This window comes from Malania oleifera, chromosome 8 (genome assembly GCF_029873635.1).
Source record: "Malania oleifera isolate guangnan ecotype guangnan chromosome 8, ASM2987363v1, whole genome shotgun sequence".
In the NCBI taxonomy this organism is placed as follows: domain Eukaryota; kingdom Viridiplantae; phylum Streptophyta; class Magnoliopsida; order Santalales; family Ximeniaceae; genus Malania; species Malania oleifera.
In genome coordinates, this window is record NC_080424.1 from 109,167,751 (window position 1) to 109,191,329 (window position 23,579).

The 23,579-nt window shown below is 35.8% G+C and overlaps 1 protein-coding gene across 1 annotated transcript; it reads left to right on the top strand.

Annotated features, from left to right (window-relative positions):
- Positions 1 to 15,725: 15,725 nt before the first annotated feature.
- On the top strand, positions 15,726 to 22,685 carry LOC131162980 (squamosa promoter-binding-like protein 14). The gene is made up of 11 exons (XM_058119631.1): positions 15,726 to 16,342; positions 16,810 to 17,455; positions 18,035 to 18,228; positions 18,322 to 19,157; positions 19,293 to 19,367; positions 19,459 to 19,566; positions 19,651 to 19,768; positions 19,973 to 20,108; positions 20,232 to 20,376; positions 20,494 to 21,096; positions 21,509 to 22,685. Exons 2-11 carry the CDS (start codon positions 16,845 to 16,847, stop codon positions 21,932 to 21,934), a joined length of 3,252 nt encoding a protein of 1,083 aa, XP_057975614.1. The 5' UTR covers positions 15,726 to 16,342; positions 16,810 to 16,844; the 3' UTR covers positions 21,935 to 22,685.
- The last annotated feature ends 894 nt before the right edge of the window (positions 22,686 to 23,579 follow it).

Sequence of the window (23,579 nt, forward strand, 5' to 3'; positions counted from 1 at the left end):
TGTATTTAGGTATCATAAAAAAGACAAGTTATGTTGTAATGATTTTTGATGAATATATGATAATGATTTATTTTCACAATGTATATACCTGACACGATTCTAACACGAGGCCGTAATTTATGCTACGTTCGGCACAAGGCCGTAATTTATGTTATGTTCGGCACGAGGCCGTAATTTATGTTATGTTCGGCACGAGACCGTAATTATGTTATATTCGGCACGAGGCCGTAATTATGTTATATGTATGAGATGTCAGAAAATCACGATTTTCTAAAAAATATAAAATATAACTTTTAACAGCACATGTGTGGCATGGATATTATTTTACGAGAATTGTATTATTATATGAAAGATTTTACGAGCTAAGCATGTATTTAGGTATCATAAAAAAGACAAGTTATGTTGTAATGATTTTTGATGAATATATGATAATGATTTATTTTCAGAATGTATATACCTGAAACAATTCTGGCACGAGGCCGTAATTTATGCTACGTTCGGCACAAGGCCGTAATTTATGTTATGTTCGGCACGAGGCCGTAATTTATGTTATGTTCGGCACGAGGCCATAATTATGTTATATTCAGCACGAGGCCGTAATTATGTTATATCCTAGCCTGACCCCCATAGGATTTCCTAATCAATACCCTGAAACTTAAAACTCCCAGTATTAAATTTCAATATTTTCATACGTACATCATTTCCTATAACTATCACAAGACCAAATTTGGCTTAAAATGCCTTACCTCAACTTAGGGATGATTTCCAACTTCGTTTTCCCAACAATCCACTCTGGCAAACTCGTAGAGAACTTCACTAGAAGCGTCGTGGTGACTTCGGATTGTCGATCCGACGTAAATATCGCCCAAAACTCACACTTACTAAACATGGCCTAAAAATGCAACCTTCTCAAGCCAGAACTCATACTTACTAAACTTGGCGTAAAACTTCTCCTCCCTGAGTGTCTGCAACACTTGCCTCAAATGCACCTCATAATCCTCAAAACTCCTCGAGTATACCAGTATATCATCAATGAAAACTACTACAAACTGATCAAGATACTAGTAAAAAACTCTATTCATCAAATCCATGAACACGACTGAGGCATTCGTCAAACCAAAAGGCATAACGAGGAATTCATAGTGCCCATATTTGGTCCTAAAGGCTGTCTTCGCGACGTCCTATGCTTTTACTCTCACTTGATGATACTCGAAATCTGAGGTCAATCTTGGAATATACCTATGTATCCTGGAGCTGATCAAACAAATTGTCTATACGGGGTAGAGGATATTTATTCTTAATAGTAACTTTTTTGATTTCTCTATAATCAATACACATCCTCAAAGACCCGTCTTTCTTCTTTACGAACAACACTGGAGCTCCCCACGGCAATACACTGGGTCGTATAAATCCCTTGTCCAGCAAGCCTTGCAACTGCTCCTTTAATTCTCCTAATTTGGCTGGAGCCATACGGTAAGGAACCTTAGAAATTGGAGCGGTCCCTAGAGGTAAATTTATAGGAAAATTCACCTCGCGCACAGGAGGTAACCCAGGTAACTCCTCTGGGAAAACATCTAGAAATTCTTGTACCACTAGGGTGCTGTCAATCTTCAATTCATTTTTGGATACTTCTTTCACCAACACTATAAACCCTTGACCTTTGTCCAGGAGTAATCTGCTCGCCTACATGGCTGACACCAACTGCGTTGGAGCACGTACCCGTGAACCAACAAATCTAAATTCCTGCGTACCAGGGGGTCTGAAAATTACCTCTTTCTGATGACAATCAATGCTGGCGTGATTGGCAGCCAACCAATCCATACCCAATATTATATCAAACCCGTACATCTCAAACACAATCAGGTCCTCTGGTAGCACTCTCCCCTGAATTTCTATAGGATAACCTCTGAGCAGCCTTTTACACCTCAACATTGACCCTGATGGTGTAGCTACTGACAGTTCTCTATCTAATATCTGAGTCTCACTTCCAGATAATTTAACGTACGATGTAAAGACAAAGGAATGAGTAGCACCTGAATCAAATAAAATAATAACGGAATGTGATAAAATAGTAAAAGTACCTGTCACCACATCCACGGTAGCCTCAGCATCACCCGGCGTCAACGCGGAAACCCTTGTCGGGGCCACATTCCTCTGCTGTCCTCCATGAGATGCCTAATATCCTCCCTGATAGGGCCTGGGAGCTGGTACCTGGTCTGGTGGACCTGGGCATGCACTTGCCATGTGGTCGGGTCTCCCACAACGATAGCATACATTGCTCCCTGCCCGACACTCCCTCGGATGACATCTCCCGTACGTCTGACATACCGAGACAATTGGCGCACCCTGATTTTGTAATGACCTGAATAATAATGAGATTTAAATAATAAATAGGAAGGGAAATGGAGATCGTAACAAAAGGAGGAAGTCGAAGCGTTCGTCGACGATATTGCACTTTGGAAGGAATAACCAAGGGGAATCATCAAGGCTTCATCGACGAATACAAAGGATTCGTCGACGAAGGTATAAGAAAATTCGTTGACGAATACAGGGGACTCGTCGACGAGGGTATAATAGAATTCGTCGATGAATATAGGGGATTCGTCGATGAAGAAATACTGAGAGAGGTTTGAACTGACTGAATTTCATCGATGAGGACTGAATTTCATCAACGAATTTATTAAAGGATTCGTCAACGAATGACGTGGCTCGTCGATGAATCCCCTGCTCTATAAATATCAAAATATGGATTTTTAACTTACTAATGAAGCTAACTCTCTCCTCTCTCTCTCTCTCTCCCCTTCGATTTTCTCTCTCTCTCTCTCTCTTCAATTTTGGGCTAAATTTACACCGGATTGACAGTTTGAGCCACCACGACGCTCCTAGAAAAGTTATCTCCAAATCTGTCGGAACGGATCGTTAGTGAAAGCAAGTTGGAAATCATCCCTGAGTTGAGGTAAGGTTTTTTAAGTCAAATTTGGTTTTGCAATAGTTATAGGAAACGATGTACGCATAAAAATACTGAAGTTTAATACTGGAAGTTTTCATTTTCAGGGTATTGGTCAGGAAATACTATAGGTGTTAGACTAGATTATTTTGGGGGCTTTCTTAGTAGTCAGGTAAGGGGATAAACTAAGCTAGTATTTTATGAAAAATGTATGTATATTATTATAGAACTTTATTTCAGGGAAATGAATATATTTATATATGATTTATATTTGGGAAAATACGGTTATAATGATGGTATGTTAAATATACGGAAAATCTGTTTAGTGTGGCATGAGTATAAAATGTTATGAAATACGGTTTTATGGAATGGGATTATGATACGGATTTTTATAATGGGAAAACCGGCGTATGGGCCAAGATTTTTATATATGTTTGCTAGCGTACGGGCCGTGCTATGATGTAATTTGCCAGCGTACGGGTTGTACTATGATATGTTTGCCGGCGTACAGACCGTGCTATGATGTGATTTGTCAACGTGCGGGTTGTGCTATGATTTGCTGGCGTACGCGCCGAGCTATGATAAAATGTGTAATACTGGCGTACGGACCGATGATTTTCATGATATATGTATATATGCAAAATGATATGATTGATGTGAAAATGAATGATATGAAGTATCCATGTATCATAGTTTCAATATATGTTATATGGTATCAGAACCTGGTTGGCTTGGTTTAGGCTAGCACTTGCACGGTACTATTGCTATGTGTCTATGGTCTTCGTGATCATGATATTTGTGTTAATGCTGCTGTACGGAGTGGTGTGAGAATGGATGGTTGATGTGGTTTTTATGAAGTGCGTGGTCGCCCCTGGTGTACGGACCAGGTCAGGCAGACCCATGAGACTTATAGACTGTACTTTTGACTTTGCAATGGTCAGCCAACCATTGTCAGGTCCTGCTTTCAGGCCACAACCCAGTCATGTGGGGGTAATACATGACAACAGTCAGCTAACCTACCAGGAATGTTTTTGTATTATACTTTATGAGATGAGATATGTTTATGAAAATGTAGTATGTTCTGCCATGATTTGATATATATATGTTTTCCCATATTTGACAAAATAGTTACAGAATATGTTATGTATGGTATATGTAGAACACGAAATACTCATGTTACCACACACTGGTATTAGTTTATTTCCCTTACTGAAAGGTGTCTCACTCCTAAATTTTATAAACTTTTCAGGAGCCCCAAATAGGAGAGTGGGAAAAGCCCCGCTGAATTAGAGCTATTTTCTACCATTTTTGAAGGGTGAGCTTTGGTAGGGACAGTTGGATTTTTGGGGGAAATGTCCCTAGATTTTGTTTAAGATGTGTGTATACTGAAATACAACGGTATAGTGACTCTGGTATTTGTAGTAATGTGATGGATGTTTTGTATTTACAATATTGTGATTATATGTTTTCTGCTGCTTAGGCTTCCGTGTTGTGTTCTGATTTATCTCTGGTACCCATAGGTCTAGGTGGATTATGATCTGCAGAGTTGGGATTTGTGATATTGATTTTTTTTTTAAAATGTGAAAAATAAGCAGGTCGTCACAGATTCCCCCGAGGTCCTGCCATCTACCTCTGATCTCCCATATCGTGACCTCCTCTCCATGGACCCCTACTGAAGCCAGCCTGAAAACCTTGAGGCACAGGTCTCTTCCTCTGACTCTGAGTTGCTACACCCCTCTTTATACCATTCTCAATGACTGAAACTCTATCTACAACCTTCATAAATGTCTGAGCTCTGAAGCCAATCACCTGCTCAAACAAATTCTGCCTCAGTCCCTCCTCAAACTTCCTTGCCTTTTTCCCTTCATTAGGTGCTAGATGCGGAGCAAAACGCGACAACTTGATAAACCGAGCTGCGTACTGGGATACGATCATCTGCCTCTGTACCAGATGCATAAACTCTGCTGCCTTCGCGCTTTGAGCGATAGCAGGGAAATACCGCTTGAAGAACAACTCCTTGAATCGATCCCACGTCACTGATACTGGAATCGGCCTCTGCTCCTCTATTGGTCGCGCTGATCTCCACCAGCGCTTCGCCTCTCCTATCAACTTAAATGTTGCAAATACTACCTTCTGCTCATCTATACAAGGAAGCATAACTAGTGTCTCTTCGATATTTTGGACCCAATTTTCAGCTACGATCGGACCATCTCTTCCAGCAAAGGATGGGGGCTTCATCCGCATAAACTGCTCAATGGAATAGCCACGCTCCCCAGAACTCCTGGCCATCTCAGCCATCACCTATTGAGTGACGCTACGCAGTACAACATCTATATCTCCTCCACCTATGCTGGAAGGTCCTTGCTTATCCTCCTTAGCATTTGTGCCACTGCTTCCTGGGTTCATCCTGAAAATAAGAAACACACTTAAGTATCTTATCTCCTACACTGACCTATCCTATACCAATTGAAAATTAACTGCCTTTCCTGACCTTAACTCAATATCCTGTTCTGTCACCTAGACACACGACTCGACAATAGTTTACTATGGTTTTCCTGAAATCGTCACCCCAGGAAAAACACAGAAACCACCACGGTAATCCTGTACCCAGACATAGAACAAACCTCAAATCCTTTTTCCTATACTCTGGTATTACTTCTGCTGCACTCTAAAGTATACAGAACCTAGCAACCTAGGCTCTAATATCAAATTGTAACTACCTACCATTTAAATTGGGGTTATTTTATTTTATTTTTATACTATAACATTTAAAATGTTTTGATACCATACTAGATTAAACCCAATCATCAACCTAAGCAACAAGAAGTAGAAATCAAATAAAACAATAACCACATGTAATTATATACAATACCAGAGTACTAAAATGTTTCCCAAAATAAACATGCACGATTGTTTTCCCAAAATATCCTTAACTGACTAGGACTATACAGAAATACTTCAAAACCAAATACTCACTCTCTACTGACAGGGCAGTACTAAAGCCCTTCAACCTGGGAGCCTGATCTGCTCGCCTGCCTGGATCATCTGAAAAATGATAAATTAATTGGGACGAGCCAACGCTCAGTAAGACGAAATATGCTATTCGTAGTGTGTGGCAAATGAGTTACAATACTGTAAAAATCTATTACTATATAATCATGTATCACTGAATATATAAAGTACAATACTAGTAATATAAATAATCATCTATTATCTATTGCTTAACATTTCTATACTTTAGGCTTCTACTCAAAATATTTCTAATAAATATATATATTTTCTATCTCTATAAATCTGTATAAACATAATAATAACTGAAATCTTCCCTGTGGATAATTGTGTGTCATGATTTAACCACTCATGACAGGGTTGTGCGGCCTGTAGGTGGGATCTACCCTGGCTAGCCAATCAGGAATAGATCACTATACTCTATAGGTCTGATCAGCCCTCCTCTACCCATATCTGATGGGGAACCTATCCACTCGTGGGCTCTATGCGATCGACCTTTGTACCACGTATTATCTGAATAGGTGGTTGCACTCTATATACTGTATGTGGCTATGGTACCGTGCTCTGTAAACTGTATGGTCCAAAAGGGTTTGATACTATATAATACATTTCTATATATACAACTATCTGTTTTACCATGATTCTGTAATAATTGTATAAACCATGACGTTGTGATGAATTGTATCTGTATCGACAGTATTTTCTGAAATAAACCGTAAAACTGTATGTTATGACATTGTAAACTGTATCTGTATCAACTATATGATCATGGTATTCTATAATTACTATAAAACATATCCACTGTCTATATATTCTGTAAAACATAACTCAGGAAAATACTGTAGAACATATTTCTGTACTATATCTATATTCTCAAGCTACGGAGTAATTTTAAACATATTAATCATACTTGATAAATTGTATAAATCTCTGTTGTGAATAATATTCTGATGGAACAATTATAATTTTATATTGAAATCATACTCAAATAACCTAGCATAGCATACTTCCCTTATCTAATTTCTGCTAAAATCCCCCTACTATAGCGGGTCCTACACTTGCAGGGTTCTCCACTCAACACCCTGAAAACAACATTCGCCAAAACAGAATATCAATATTTCTTTGCCTACATTATTTCCTACAACTGATAGAAGGCCAAAATTTGATTAAAAGACCTTACCCTAATTCTAGGAAGAAATTCAACTCGATCCCATTGGCGATTCGCCCCATCAAACTTGAAGAGAACTCCGCCAGGAGCGTCGTGGTGGCCTCAGATCGTTGATCCGGTGAACGATGGGGCCGAAATCAAAGATAGAAGAGGGAGAGGCCATAGGAGAGAAAAGAGAGAGAGTCTGTGCTAAAATTCTGCGTAAAAAACTGAGTTTAGGCACTATTTATACTGCAAGATTCGTCGACGAGCCACGTCACCTCATCGACGAGTCTTATAGAAAGTTTGTCGACGAACCTGCACCTTTGTCGACGAATTACGAATTTCAAACTTCTCAAAAATCCTTCTCTGAATTTCAAACTTCTCAAAAATCCTTCTCGATATCTTCTCGTCGACGAGATGGGACCTTGTTGACGAGATCCTGAAGTACCCTTGTCGACAAAATCCCTGTGTTGTTTTACAAGGCCTGGAAAATTTTCTTGGAAATTTTACCTCCAAAATGCAATGTTGTCGACGATCGCCTCGGCTGCCTCCTTCTGTTACTGTTTCCATTTCTCTCACTCTTTATTATTTAAATACTATTATTCTTCTGATCACTACATAGGGTCTTTCTAAGGCCTTTTTAAGTATGCTTAAAAACCTAGCGTCTGTCAATTGAAGTCAGCCCTAAAGTCATTTGATTAACTTATGATCCGTCTCTGACATTTATGAGCATATAGATCCTATATGCATGATATGCAGTGATTATTACAAACCCATTTGAAACGAAATTATTACAGACCCAAAATATATTAAAATAATTAATGAGTATGCCGGGGTCTTCATATTCTTCAAGTTACTGCATGCTATCAATATGATCCCGCTAGTATGATCCTGCACACAAACTTGAAGGTCATCAAATACAAAGAGTATTTGTCATTATCAAAACCAGGTATGACTTATAGGGTCAATAGTTTTCATACTTGATTTTAATTTTTCTAATTTTTGATAGTGATACCAGATAGCCATTATGTAACGCCCCGAACTCTAAAATCCGGTCTAGTGTGTTATACTTGACTAAATCCTGATAATCCATAAATAAATATTATGTACGCAGTAGAAAACATAACGATGATTCTCATTCATAACAATACCAAAGTTTACTATTTCTATCCATAATACATAATAACCGTTCATCACATGTATTCTCATATATGCATATATCTCCAAAATCATTCAGTATTCACAAACACCAGTACGTTTCACAACCATCCATATTTCAGAAGACTTAAAACATATAACATAGAACACAATTTGTATACATCCCAAAATATCATCAAAATGTTTATACCATTTTCCCTTTCTATAACCCCAAAAATGCTATCAACCTCGAGCTCTCTAAGCTCGATCACGTGGTGGTCCTGGAAAAGATAAATTCATATTTGAGGGAGACACATCTCAGTAAGGGAAGAAACAATATATTAAAAACAGTGTGTGGTCAACATAAGATTCATAAATAACATATTAATATCATTTGCAAATCATTTACATAATTCTGAAATCATTTTCTGAACCTAATCAAACACATGCAAAACATTTACCCACAAGACTACCCAAGGATAGCGGTGATTACCCACCCATACAAGTAGCACCCCTCTGCTCTGATACATTAAGCGAGTCAAAGGTCACAACTGAAGCATACTAGGGCACTTACCTTACTCAGTAAGCCCTCAAGTGATAAATTAATCTCGTACTCACATAGTTCATGCAAAAATTTACCAACGAAGGCCCTCGAGAATAGGAAAATCTACCCGTTCATACAGGTAGTTTCCCTCTACCCTAGTGCGTTATGTAGCCTACTGCTACATCTTATACTACTAGTGCACTCGACTTTCTCAGCAAGTCCTCAGGCAAAGAGTTTGTCTCGCCCTAACGTAACATGTTCTACTAGCATAAATACTGATAATACCCTAATACATTATTCTGTTTGTCATTATTCCACCATCCACAACTATTCATGTTCATACCTCTAGCATTTCATAACATTTCACTTTACGTAACCTTTAATATTTTACATCGTTCACATTTCATATTTCATATCCATTTCATTCACATTTCCATTTCATTTCATTTTCATTTTCATTTTATTCATTCGTACTACAACTCCTTTAGTTGTACATCAGTTAGTCCACATAGATATGCACTAGAATATGCTAACACAGCTCCTTTTAACTATCATCAATTAGTCTACAACTGCTTTTAGTTGTCATTGCATACATGGTTGCATTATCAAACACAAGCAACATAGTCCTTATAACATTTCATTAACTATGCATTTCTTACATAGCTTGCATCTCATACTTATAACATATGTTTACATTGTATTACCATCCACTCATGCCACACAATTTTACAGTAAAATTCATACATTACCTGAAAAATAAGTCAATCAACATTTAACGTTTATATATTGAAAATATACCTTCATTTCTTACATAATTATCCTGAAAATATTGTTCACTTTCATCAGTTCATTTTCGCATACACATAGCTAAATAAGTAGCCCTAAGTTTAGAAAACATAATTTACATGGTTGACATTTTATACCCACATGAAAACATATATACATATATATATATATATATATATATATAATATAGTCAATTTTTATTTAATTCATGAAAAACTTGATTTAATATATAAATTCCCCCTTACCTGAATCCTCGAACTACAGCAACAGGTATCCCAAACTGATGCCTATGATGCTCACTCGGATCCTAAACTGAAAAACCTAACCCTTACCTCAACTTAGGAGTGTTTCCCAAAAAGCCCAGTTTAAAAAACGGACCCACTAAATGTGTAAAGAATCTTCCCTAGAACACCGTAGCGACCTTCGATCGTTAATTCGAGCTGAATCCGAGCCGGATTCTTAGAGAGAAGGGAGAGGAGACGTTTTAGAGAGAGAAATCTGAAGGAAAAATGATTTCCTTCGTGTGGAAGCTTCGCCAAACCTTCTTATAATCGTCTTTGCCATGTGGGCTCGTTGACAAGAAGATATGACTCGTTGACGAACTATTGAAGAACACTCGTCAACAAGGCCAGGAGCTCGTCGACGAGTTTCAGAACATTTCAAACCCTTTCAGTTAATCCTCATCGACGATACATGCCTACTCGCCGACGAGACTCAGAAGATCTCTTGTCATCGAGAAAATCCTGCTCGTCGAGGGGCACTTGCATATTACCCTTTTACAATTTCTTTTCCCCTTTCTTCTATTTCCCCTTTTTCCTTTTTATTATCTTTCTTATTATTTTAAATAATTAAAATTCTTTGGGTCGTTACACGTTAGCTCCTTAAAAAGTATTACTAAATATGTTATAATTAATTTTTACTTTGAAAAAATTGAGAAAGAAAGGGACCAAAAACTCAGTCTCAAATGTGTACAAACGAGTTGGGCTTGATTTATTCAATTTCTACTGTTATATTGATGGATCTTAAAATCAAACTTGATATTGTCCATTGATGCAAATAAACACATTTAGTTCATTTACCATTTTGTTCTTAGGGTGGATGGTGAATCATATCATACTATCATGAAAATTTGCTATTACTAGATTGATAATCTCATTGATAATCATTTTCTCTTTTAAATCTCCACCTCTAAACCCATCTTGCCATGACTTCAATGTTTTAACTTAAACATTGCGAACTTTTAATTTATATTTTAGTATGAAATATAATTATAGTTATGGCACCTATAGGAAGCTATATATAGTAATTACCTCAAAATAAAGGCGACAATTAAAATTGTAGCATCATATGGTAATTGGATTTAAACAAAAAGGTAAAGTCAACTAATATTCTAGAAACCTATCTACTAGGGAGGGGACAAATAATATCTGGGTTTTTATAATACTATAAATTAAATATGTCTCTAAAAAATCATTACACATAATTGTTTGAATTTGATGATTATAAAAATCGAGCTAAAATTAAGTATGATACCGTGATAAAATAATAAGTTCAAGCTTTAATTTTAATTTTTGTAAAGTTTAGTAAATGTTGATAAAATTGTGTTTTTTATTTAATATATTAAATCTTAAATTTCTCATTATATATGTTTGGTACATTTTAATAAAATTGTGTATTTGATTTATAATATTAAATAGGAATGTAATACTAATATTATAAACTATAATATTGCATTATTATTTAAAGTGTGATTTATTTAATTGAGTTGTAAAATAACATATGACATGACATTAGAATATTACGATAGAGCATTTATTGTCATAAATATAAATTGTCATCATTTTCTTATATCACAAAATTACCGAGATATTATTAAATTACTAAGTCATATGTAATTGAAAATGTATTGTTGTTATGGTGTACTTCTTATTGTTATTGTGATTGAATTTTAGTGAAAATATTATTATCAATAAATATCGAATGGAATGATAATAGGTACACTGACCAAAGTCGAGTACAATATTTATTAATATGCTAAATACATTGACCATAATCTCCCAAAATACAGTAGAATAATAAAGATATATTGACACATTAAATTAAGCAAATTAAGGTATACTTAGGGATGAGCAACCAAATCGATCGAATCGAATTTCGGTTAAATTGGTTAACTAATTTAATATTTTAATATATATATATATATATATATATATAAAATATAGATTTTTAATATATATAAAATATAAATAATATATATACTTTTTTGATATATATAATATATAAATAAATAAATAAAATTTTAGCATATATATAATATATAAAATATTTTAATATATAATATATAATTATTTATTAATCAAATATATTTTTAACCAAACTGAACTGACCAAATTACTCAGTTAATTTGGTTTTAACCGAATTATGCTCACCCCTAAGCATATTCACCTTAGATGGAAGAAGAAAAAGGTCATGTATACATTTATTAGTATTTTTTGATGAATTGGGGGGCGTATATAATTATATAAATGACTTTTAATCCCTCTCACAGCTCAACATAATTCGGTTGAACTTTCACTACTAACTCGAACAAAAAAATGAATGAAGGGAGAGAAGATCAATTAGTTTTTCGTATAATCAATTATTGATTAATAGGAATGGAAGAAAAGAAGAGGTATTTGCATTAAAGCGGGATTGTTTTGATTTCCGAGAGATTAGGCAAAACGTGCATTGCGAACCTTTCTCGAATTTTAAAAATAAAATATAACACGGACTTTTATGAGCTTTGATAAAATATATAAACCTATTATAATATTTAGATGAACATGTCTTGATATTTAATTTTTAAGACATTCATACTCTTTATCGAGCTTGTGTTTCTTCAATTATAAATAAAAAAAAAATTGTGCTTTTTTATTTATTTTTTGTGTCCAGACTTTACATGTATTCTATTATCCATTGTTTTCATAATTTCATGAAGCAATAATTTTAATTGAGTAATATTTTCTGGGTACGTAGATTTAAGTAATGTGTAATTGCTGACTCTTGCATTCATGAAATTACAACTTCAATTTTGATTAAAGTAATATTTAATGGCTGACTAATTAATTATTTAATTATAACTTTGATTATATAGACCCCACGCGTTTGATTGAGAATCTTAAATTGCTAAATTCTAAAACGCGCATCGAATTTCGTAATATATCTTTTTGGCATCAATTAATTAATACAAAAATTGGAATTTAAGCACAGTTAAATATGAATCAGCTATGACGTGTCTCATAAAACCAGATGAGATACTACACGTATCTATATCCCATTTGAGTATGAAATAAATAAACGTGTTTAAAATAATTTATTAAAATATATTATTAGCGTACGGGAACATAGAATAGAGTAGGATTGATCTCTGTTTGGTTGTAGAAAATACATTTTTTATTCATAAATTTTAAAATAATTATAAATTTAGTTTAAAAAAAAAATTATTATACAATATAGCATGTTGAACTTTGAATTTTGAAACTTTAATTTGTTTTTTATGAATTTGGAATAAATTTAATATAAAAACTAAAATTTTAATTTTATATTCTCACACGCAAAGTAGAAGTTAGAAATAAAAAAAAAGTAAAATTTTTAAAATTTTTTATATAAATTAAATAATTAAAAAATAATATGATGTTGTGTAACTATTCAAAAAAAGTTAAAATAGAGATTAAAATTATTTCCACAAGGAAGTGGTTTCAAAATTTTTTTATTATTGTTAATATATTTTATATAAATATTATGAAATGAAAAAATAATTAAGTTTTTTAATAATTTTTTGGGAAAAAAAAACATAAAAATTATTATTTATATTTAAACAGCCCATGTGTATTAGGTTAGGCTTGGTGAACCCGAAAAATAAAGAAGGAAAAATAGTCATTAAAAGAACAAAAAGAGACTCATCAACAAGCTCAAAAGTAAACTATTGAAAAGATTCTCTTTTATAATGTATTGACTATTGAATGCACTTGTTATCATTATTGAAGACTTTAAATCTAAATTCTTAAATAAGTGTATGTAGTTGTAATACATTTTTTTTTTTTTTTTGTCATTTACTTCATTGATCAACTCAATTTTTTTTTTTGGAAAAAAATTCATATATCTAAACCCGGTAATTGAGATGTGTCCCGGGGATCGGGTTGGCCGAACGTTCAACTGATGTACGAAAGTCATGTCCGCATTTCGAACTTTACCTGATTAATGAGACTTAGGGGGAGGACGATGATCCGTATATTTGATACCGTATAAGGGGATCCGAAGGACTTATTGGTGACTGAAATTCCTATGTAATAAAAAAAAAGAAAAAAAATAATAACAAAACAATAGTCCCCAAGGCATTGGCACAATGGAAAGCAGAAGGGCAATCTAGTAGGAGCATCGGGGGTTTGAATCCTGGTTGATACACTCAGTTGTATACTCCTAGTTAATGCAGTACAACTATCTCTTGGGACAAGTGTCTTGAGATGGGTCCTAAGAGACGAGTTGGCCGAACGTCTAACTCGATAGTGAATAAACTGTGTTTGCATCCGATTAATTCGGGTAGCGAACTAGGAGGGAAGACTGCCACCCCGTGAGTTTGGTGTCGCATCGGGGGGTTCGAAGGGCTCATCAGTGGCATGAGTTCCCACGTAAAATTAAAAAAAAAAAAAAACAACAATAACAAAACAATAATAAAAAAAAAATGATGGTGATGACAACAACAGTGGTAAAAAAATATTAACAATAACAACGACGACAACAATAATGTATAGAAATGGTAAGAAAACTTTATTAATACGAGGAAAGCAATACAACGGAGGAACAAAACAAAGAAATAAAATAATAAAATAATAAAATATTATTGTTATTATTTTTGTTATTAATTTTGAAAGACAACAACAAACTCCAAACTGTGACTCGATAACTTTTGAAATTGTCTATTTAAAAGATTACAAAATTACAAAATTTTGTATTAGGGTTTTTTTTTTTCAAAAGATGACTTATTTTTCATTCTATTGTAGGTATATTTGAATAACAATTAATATTGGAAATGAATTGAAATTATGATCGTAACCACTTTATATAACTAATCGAATGTACTACTTGCATTCTAACAGTGATACCATTCATATGTCAATTCCTTTACCGTTTCAATTTTACTATGAGAGCCAAACGAGTAATAAAAAAACTTTTTTTTTGATTTTATGACTGTAGTTGATATTTATTATTGTAGCTCTTAGGTACAACTGTACAAGTAATGTTATAATTGATGATTAGTGTTATGGGCAGTGAATCTTATTATTGACAAATTTTTAAAAATAAAATTTAATAGATGCTTACGTTAGTAGTTATTAAATGCTTAAATTGTCTAAATGAAAGGAAACAGTTTCGAAATTTAAACAATCGGATAAATGTTATTAGCATTGACTGTGATTTAATGACTTCAAATGAATTTGTAAAATAAAACAACAATAATAAAACTATTAAAATGTGTAGTAGATTAATAAATGAATTGAATTGAGTTATTTTTCATGGGAATTTCTTAAAATTTTATTTCAAATATCATAAAAAAAAATAAAAAAATAAAAAAAATAAAAGCATGCTAATTTTTTGACACCATTTAGGAAATATAAATTTATATTATAATTATAATTTAATTTATTTAATTTTAATTTTTTCATAGAAATTATTATATTTGATAAAAATAAAAAAATAATGTTAATTTTGATAACTAAACATTTGCTCACTGTCAAAATAGTCATAAAATAATTACCTAAATTATAAAATAATTTATAAAATGAATTAGCATGTTAGAAGTTCTGTACAACTGTACTCTATAGAAGGGTAGAAGGTGTGAGCCTGTAACCGGGAGGTCCGGGCGTGGGCCTCCCACGAGGTGGGTGGGCCCGGTTTGTAGAGTGAAGACAAGGGGAGCGGTGGGACGGTGGGGTTACCTTTTACTTATCTACCTACATTCACACACACACACACACTCGCATACAGTCAGCACGCGATCCGTACGGAATCCATAAGGGGCAATACAGTAAAGAAAATGACCAGCCGTCAATGGTAAAAAGTCCCAAGTAAAAATTGTATTTCTTGCTAACGCAGACAGAGTACGTGTAGAGTGCGTAGCACGTGATTTTAACCGGAATGAAGGGTCCTTGATTCTTCGCGGGGCAGCGGGCGAACCCCTCCAATCATAGCCTCCAATGTTGCTTCAATTTACGGTTTATGGCCCTCGTCCAGCATGAGAAAAGCGAAGAAAGAAAAAGGTCGCGAAGCAGAAATCGAAACCCCCAATACCAAAAAATAATAGAGTAAAAGGAAGTTGCTGCGGACCTCTTCTCTTCTCTTCTCTTCTCTTCAGTTCAGTTTCTTCTTGCCTTTTTCCATCGTCTTCTCAGATCTTCAGATCGGTCTTCCGTGGTTTAGGTTTTAGGAGACGCAGTATCAGGCTTAAATCCCAAACCTTGAATCTTATATCTTGATTTTGAGCCTTTCCTTTTTCTTTGGGATGGCTGGGAGCTTGGACGAAGGAAGGAGATGGGGAGCTGGCGCCGCAGCGAAGGGGATGGAGATCTGTAGTCTGTAGACAGACAGAAAGAGAGTTTTTTTCTTCTTCTGCAAATTCAAGTGGTGTCGATCGCAGTTATTTTCTCCATCTTGAAGGTTTGGGATTGCTTGCCTGGAAACAGATGCGGATGCTTCCGTAGAAGTGCAAGGAAAAAAAAAAAAAATCCACGCGGAGGTATGTGATGGATTTATCATCGTAGATTTTCATAGCGTCGTGAATTTTAATATCTTGTCGTACAACCTCATCGATCCTAGGTTTATGTTTTTTCTTTGTTTGTTATACTATGCATATCGTAATATCATCGGTTGAATTGTGCGAAGAAGTGAAAGAACCTCCTCATTCTTCGGCGTTTTAGGACACAAATCTTAAGACTGACAGTATTTTCATTTCGAAAGAATTAATTTCCTAACGACAACTTCAAAAGTCCGCCTCTGTCGGTTGTTTTGAACTGATTGAAGTCTTGTTAGTTCGTATTCTCCTTCTATGTGTATGTTTCATGTGTATGTGTTTTTTTTTTAAAAAAATAAATAAATTAATTAATTATACACTTAAAATTAGCGCAGAGTATGATAAACTTAGATATGAGAGAGGTATTTTGATATGGGTATTATCTGCATCTGAAATTTCGCAATGATAATCAGGTTTGCGGATTGAGGATTTTATTCAGATTTGAGAGATGGAAGAGGTAGGTGCGCAAGTAGCTGCTCCTATTTTCATCCATCACCAGCAGCTTCCGAGTCGATTCTGCGAAGCCCCTCCCATTCCCATGGCGAGGAAGCGGGATCTACCTTATCAAACCTCCAATTATCAGCAATATCAGCAAAACCAGCGGTTTCAAAACCCTAGAGATAATTGGAACCCTAAGGTTTGGGATTGGGACAGCGTAGGCTTTGTGGCAAAACCAATTGAACCAAATATGCCGCGTCTAGGATCGGGTTTGGGGTCCACTGCAGCTGAGCTGAAAAATCAAAATGAGATTGATTCCCATAACCCCAACCTGTCTGTGTCCAAGGTCCCTGCTGAGGTCGATGAAGAAAGCCTTAGGTTGAAGCTCGGGGGCTGCTTGAGCACTGGTGACCAGCCGCCAGTGTCCAGACCCAACAAGAGGGTCCGCTCTGGGTCACCTGGCACCGGCAGCTATCCGATGTGTCAGGTTGATAATTGCAAGGAAGATCTGTCTAATGCTAAGGACTATCACCGACGGCATAAGGTTTGTGAGGTTCACAGCAAATCCACTAAAGCCCTTGTCTGCAATCAGATGCAGAGGTTCTGCCAGCAGTGCAGCAGGTTAATTCTCCTTTTCTTTAACTCGTGAAATATTTTCCTTACTACCTTTTAATTTTTCAAATAGAAAAAAATGACTAAGCTCTGATTGGTTGGGATTCTTCTCTCTTGATTTTGAGCGCTTGGATCTTTTTCCTTTCACCATTAAATTAATCTGATTTTAAAACTGATTTGAAGTTCAGTAATTGCAGTTGGTCCATTTGCTGGAAAATATATGCTGTTTTGTTATGATGTTGCTCTTTCTGCTTTGTCCTGATACCATTTTTATGGAAAAAAACTATGGTTTCGAATTTATTTGTTGGTGATGTTGTGTTTCTGGAATGAAGATTAGTTTTTTAATTTTTATTTTAAAAATTGGTGAAAGATATGTACTTTTTTCGGAAGATGATGTTGTTTCTGCTTTGTCCTGGTTACTATTTTTATGCAATTCTACTATTTTGAATTTCTTGGTTGTTGATGCTTTGTTCTGGAATGGTGATTGGTTTTTTATTTTCATTTTGGAGCATACTTCTGGGAACAAGTTCCCCCCTTGTTTCTATGTTTGGATTTTGAAAGCATAAAAAATTATGCTACTACTTGCAGGTTTCACCCTCTTTTAGAGTTTGATGAGGGGAAGAGAAGTTGTAGGCGCAGACTTGCTGGGCATAACAGGCGAAGGAGGAAGACACAGCCTGAGGATGTTACCTCCCGTCTTTCACTTCCTGGAAACCGGGACAGTTCTGGCAGTGGAAGCATGGATATTGTCAATTTGTTAACAATTTTGGCTCGTGCTCAAGGTAAAAGAGTTTGAAAAATGGATTGGTTGTCTGCCCTCTTCACTCTTACTTATATATCCTATCTAAATGTGTATATTGTTTTTGTAATCCTAGGGAATAATAGGGATAAGAATGCCAATTGCTCGTCAGTGCCCGATAGAGACCAGCTCATTCAGGTTATTAGTAAGATAAATTCATTACCCTTGCCAGCAAACCTTGCCGCAAAGCTGCCCGTCTCTGGAATTTTAAGTCGCAATCTTCCAGAACAAGCTTCTTTAGAGCAACAGAACAGATTAGATGGAAATGCATCAACTACAGACTTGCTTGCTGTTCTATCAGCTACTCTGGCAACATCTGCTCCTGATGCCCTTGCAGTTTTATCTCAAAGATGCAGCCAGAGCAGTGACAGTGAAAAAAGTAAACCAAACGGCCTGGACAATACTACAGGTTTCAACTTGCAAGAAAAATCAACTCTAGAGTTCCCTTCAGTGGGGGCAGAGAGAAGTAGTTCCAGTTACCAGTCTTTAGTTGAAGATTCTGATTGTCAGGTTCAAGAGACTAGAACAAATTTACCGTTGCAGCTCTTCAGTTCCTCACCTGAGGATGACAGCCCTCCGAAATTGGCATCTGTTAGGAAGTACTTTTCTTCTGACAGCAGTAATCCCATGGATGAGAGGTCCCCTCCTCCTTCTCCTCCTGTTGTGCAAAAATTGTTCCCAATGCGAACTTTGACAGAAACTGTGAAACCCGAGAGGATTTCAGTCAGCAGAGAGGTTAATGCAAATATTGAGGCTGCTAGAAGTCATGGCTGTAGCATGCCTCTTCAGCTCTTTAGAGAGCCAAATAGAGGGGCAGACAATGGTTCATTTCAAAGCTCCCCGTACCAAGCAGGGTATGCTTCTTCATCTGGGTCTGATCATTCACCTTCTAGTTTGAATTCTGATGCTCAGGTCAGCCCTTGATCCCCAGTCTCTCTGACCCATGTGATTGTTTTGTTTTTGGTTTTCTTAGTGCAGAATCTGCGGTTATTTGTTAAATTTTATTTTTACCAAATCTCTGACGGGATTGAAATGATTGTATGATAGGATCGTACTGGAAGAATAATGTTTAAATTATTTGACAAGGATCCCAGTCATTTCCCTGTAACATTACGGACACAGGTATTGATAGTGTAATGCAGTTTTGATTGGTGGTCCTCTCAGCCTGGTTGGCAATGAAACCTAATATTGTTGATTGTAATATTTGTCTCAGATCTATAAATGGCTTTCTCACAGTCCATCAGAAATGGAGAGCTACATTAGGCCTGGCTGTGTGGTTCTGTCAATTTATGTTTCCATGTCATCTGCTGCCTGGAAACAAGTGAGTGAACTGCTGTTGTGTGATTTGTTTTTTTTAGGTTGCCTTTTTGTGCTGACCACTTGCAGGTGTGTGTGGCATTTGCAGCTCGAAGAAAACCTTCTTCAACGTGTCAGTTCTTTGGTTCAAGACTCAAATTCTGATTTTTGGAGAAATGGAAGGTTTTTAATTCATACGGGCAAGCAGCTTGCATCTTTTAATGATGGTGAGCACTGTGATCATATGGTGTTGGTTTCAGGCTGTTATCTTTTTGTCATTTTTTATTTTGTTATCTCTTGGGTTAATTCAGTACAATGTGCATAAATGAAAAAAAGAATGTGTACTTTAATTTGATGATTCATGAAGTTGCAAGTTGCATGTAATAATCCTGGTGTTTACAATTTTTTTGTTTTATGATATTATCCTTCAGGGAAGATTTGGATATGCAAATCCTGGAGAACATGGAAGATGCCAGAGTTGATCTCTGTGTCCCCTTTGGCAGTTGTTGATGGGGAAGAGACTGCTTTGCTTTTAAGGGGTAGAAACCTGACTGCTCCTGGCACCAAGTGAGTGTGCCATATTTTTGAATGAGAAAACACTTTTATTCACCTCTAGTTTTGAGAATTCTAATGAGAAAACATTTTTATTCTCCTCTAGTTTTGAGAATTCTAAGTTTGTGTTTTGTGTAGGATTCACTGCACATATATGGGTGGATATATGTCTAAGGAAGTTTCTGACTCATCCCATCAGGGAAGCATATATGATGAAATAAACTATGGCAGCTTCAAAATTTGCAATACAGCTCCTAGCACTGTAGGACGTTGTTTCATTGAGGTGAGCACCTTGAATGCGATTAGTTTATTTTATATTTGTGTTAAAAGTTAAAATGGGTAAATTTTGATTCTTTGAGAAATCTGTATTGTTGTTTACCTTTGACATTTTTATGTGCAGGTTGAGAATGGATTTAAGGGCAACAGTTTTCCTGTAATTGTAGCTAATGCTACTATATGTCGAGAATTGAGAATCCTTGAATCTGAATTTGATGAAGATGATAAAATGTGTGATGCCAATGTGGAAGATCAGAGTAATGATTTTGGGAGGCTGAGGTCAAGGGAGGAAGTATTGCACTTTTTGAATGAACTTGGATGGCTATTTCAAAGGAATAGGTTCTCCTCTTTGGGGCTTGGTCCCGATTATATGCTAACCCGGTTCAAATTTCTGTTCACGTTCTCTGTTGAGAGGGACTGTTGTGCTCTGGTCAAAACACTCCTAGACATGTTTGTAGAAAGAAACCTTTCTGAAGATGGGTTATCAAGGGAGGCTTTGGATGTTCTGTCAGAGATTCACCTCTTGAACAGGGCAGTAAAAAAGAGGTGTATGAACATGGTTGACCTTCTTACCCATTATTCTGTATTCAACAGTAATGATTCCTCCAAGAAGTACATTTTCTCCCCAAATGATGCTGGGCCTGGTGGCATTACACCTCTACATCTTGCTGCTTCCACGTCAGGATCCGATGACATGGTTGATGTTCTGACAAATGACCCCCTGGAGGTATTCAAATTTCATTATCATTTTTCATTTTATGTTCTCAATGTGCTGTTTGCAACTTAGGCCTCTGAAGCTACTGAGATTTAAAAAAAAAAAATTTAATTAAAATGACTTATGGTTTTATTTTAGCTGTAATAGAATTGATGGATAGTTACTAGGTAATTTTAGGAAATAGAAAATATAAACCAAAATAATTTGTCTTTCTGTTAGTATTAGAAGTTGGATTGGAGGCAGTACCTTCTCGATCATTGTTATCATGGATATAAGATGCTTGTTGAGACTTTGGACTCTTCCTAGGTTTTATTAAGGCCTCAGTTGTGTCCAGTCTTTAACTTGTGTTCTTAATACTTGTTGGAATATTTTAATTTTTTTATTTAATATAGATTTCCTTTCCATATCCTTTGTGCTGGCACAGGTTGGACTGCGCTGCTGGAATTCCCTTCTGGATGCAAATGGGTTGTCCCCTTACTCGTATGCTTTGATGAGGAACAACCACTCGTATAATAGGCTGGTGGCTCGGAAGCTTGCAGACAAAAGAAATGGGCAAGTCTCTGTTCCTATAGGAAATGAGATCAGGCAACAAACACTAGAGCAGGATCCAAGGTTAATCCACCAATTTAAAATGGGGAGCAGCAGATCTTGTGAAAGGTGTGCTGTTTTGGCAACAAAGTACAATACAAAGATTTCACGCTCTCAAAGCTTACTCCAGCGTCCCTACATCCATCCCATGCTTGCCATTGCTGCCGTGTGTGTATGTGTTTGCTTGTTCTTGCGAGGTGGACCAAACGCAGGCCTAGATGGTCACTTCAAGTGGGAGAGTTTGGGATATGGCTCGATATAGTTGGAAGGTTGGAAGGGAAGATGTTGAAGGCTGTTTTGAAGAAAAAAAATTGAAAATGTAAGGATGCCTTGAATCTGGGTATGATTTTGGATGCTAGTTTCTTTATGGCGCAATTTTCTCTTGTCTTAAGGAAAGTTGATTTAAGATTTAGGACGAAGCAATATGCGAAGTCTGGAATCCATTGGGGGATGGGCAGTTGCGTCTGATTCAGAGTGAAAAAAACCAAAAAAAAAAAAAAGAAAGAAAGAAAAAATAACAAAAGAGAGGATTGAGGAGGATTTAAGCTGGCAGATTTGCTCTGCTTGTTTCTTACTAACCCTGAGATTTTTGATGGTTTGGCTAGGAGCTAGTGCTTGTGGAGTTTTAAGCGGGAGGGAATAGAAAGGGGAGGCAGAAGATTTGTAGTTGCCATTATGTTATGACGTGCGGAATGTTTATGATGAAATTGGAAACCGACCCCCTGGGGGGAGGAAGCCTAAGCAATCGCAACTGTTCAGAAGTTCTTGTTTTGGTGGGTGCTGGTTTTGTGCAATGATTTGCTCGTTGATATATATATATTGAGGGTAAGTTGCTGAAGGCTAAAGAGATATTTGACTTTTGGAATTGATCGCATCCCTGTATAAAGTGAATCAATAGGTTAAGTCAGGAATTATATGATTATATTTATCTATAAATATAGATTATTGAATGGTGTAATATATGTTCTTCAAAGTATTATATTTAAACTGATTCTGTCATTCCATCCAATAAATGCGTATCCAAGCTCTCGGTTCCGTTGAACTTAAATTTTCTGATATGAAGTATGACTGAAAGCATATACAAAATGTGCATCATTTTTATAATATAAAAACTGTAAATAAATAATAATAAAATAATCCATGGTATAAACTGGAATTGAAATGGAATATAATTTAATAAATTAAGATTCATGTGAAAATGAATATTCTTGAATGTATCAAAAGAAATGGGCCACGATCGTATAAATTGGTGGAAAATGTTCATATAACTGATTCTACTTAGTGGGATTAAAGCTTGGTTTTATAACAAGCTAGAAAAATGATAAAAAGAAAAAAGAAAAGAAAGAAAGAGGAAAAAGGCAAATTGTGAGCAGTGTCTGAGTTGCAGCTGGAGCTGGGCTTGCATTTGCAATGAGAAGAGAGCCAAAGGACATGCGTGTGTGTACATAAGATCGGCAGCTGGCTGTTGGAATTACCAACAAGTCCAAACCGAGCCCATCTCTGTTGATTGTTGAGATATATGCCCATTGCCCACTACAATTTAATGGGTTTTTTAATTGGGCTTGGGCTAACAAATACGCCATTTAATGGGCTTCGAGGTGGCCACCCTCGCCAGCTGCTTGCTGCTTGCTGCAGCAGAACAAAAAATTATCATATTTTATTATTTATCAGCGGCCCTGGGGGTGGGGGCCTAATGCAGTGGAAGTCGAAATCTATCAGCTATATTGATTGCCCCTACTATTTGAAAGACACGTTGAAAGAAAGAATATATCATATTTGTTTCAAAAATTATATATTAGGAGAGGAGAGGTAGTATGGTTTTTAAAATTTTAAAGAGGTTCACTTTTTTTTGTTAAGCTATACGATAAGTTTGAGCGTTTTTTAATTTTTGTCAAAAAATCTTGAGC

Bases quoted from the DNA above. Each gene is read 5' to 3' on its own strand.
- LOC131162980 (XM_058119631.1), top strand. From the start codon at position 16,845: ATGGAAGAGGTAGGTGCGCAAGTAGCTGCTCCTATTTTCATCCATCAC. The intron at 19,769-19,972 runs GTGAGCACTGTG...ATTATCCTTCAG, and splicing joins GCTTGCATCTTTTAATGATG to GGAAGATTTGGATATGCAAA. The intron at 20,109-20,231 runs GTGAGTGTGCCA...TGTTTTGTGTAG, and splicing joins CTGACTGCTCCTGGCACCAA to GATTCACTGCACATATATGG.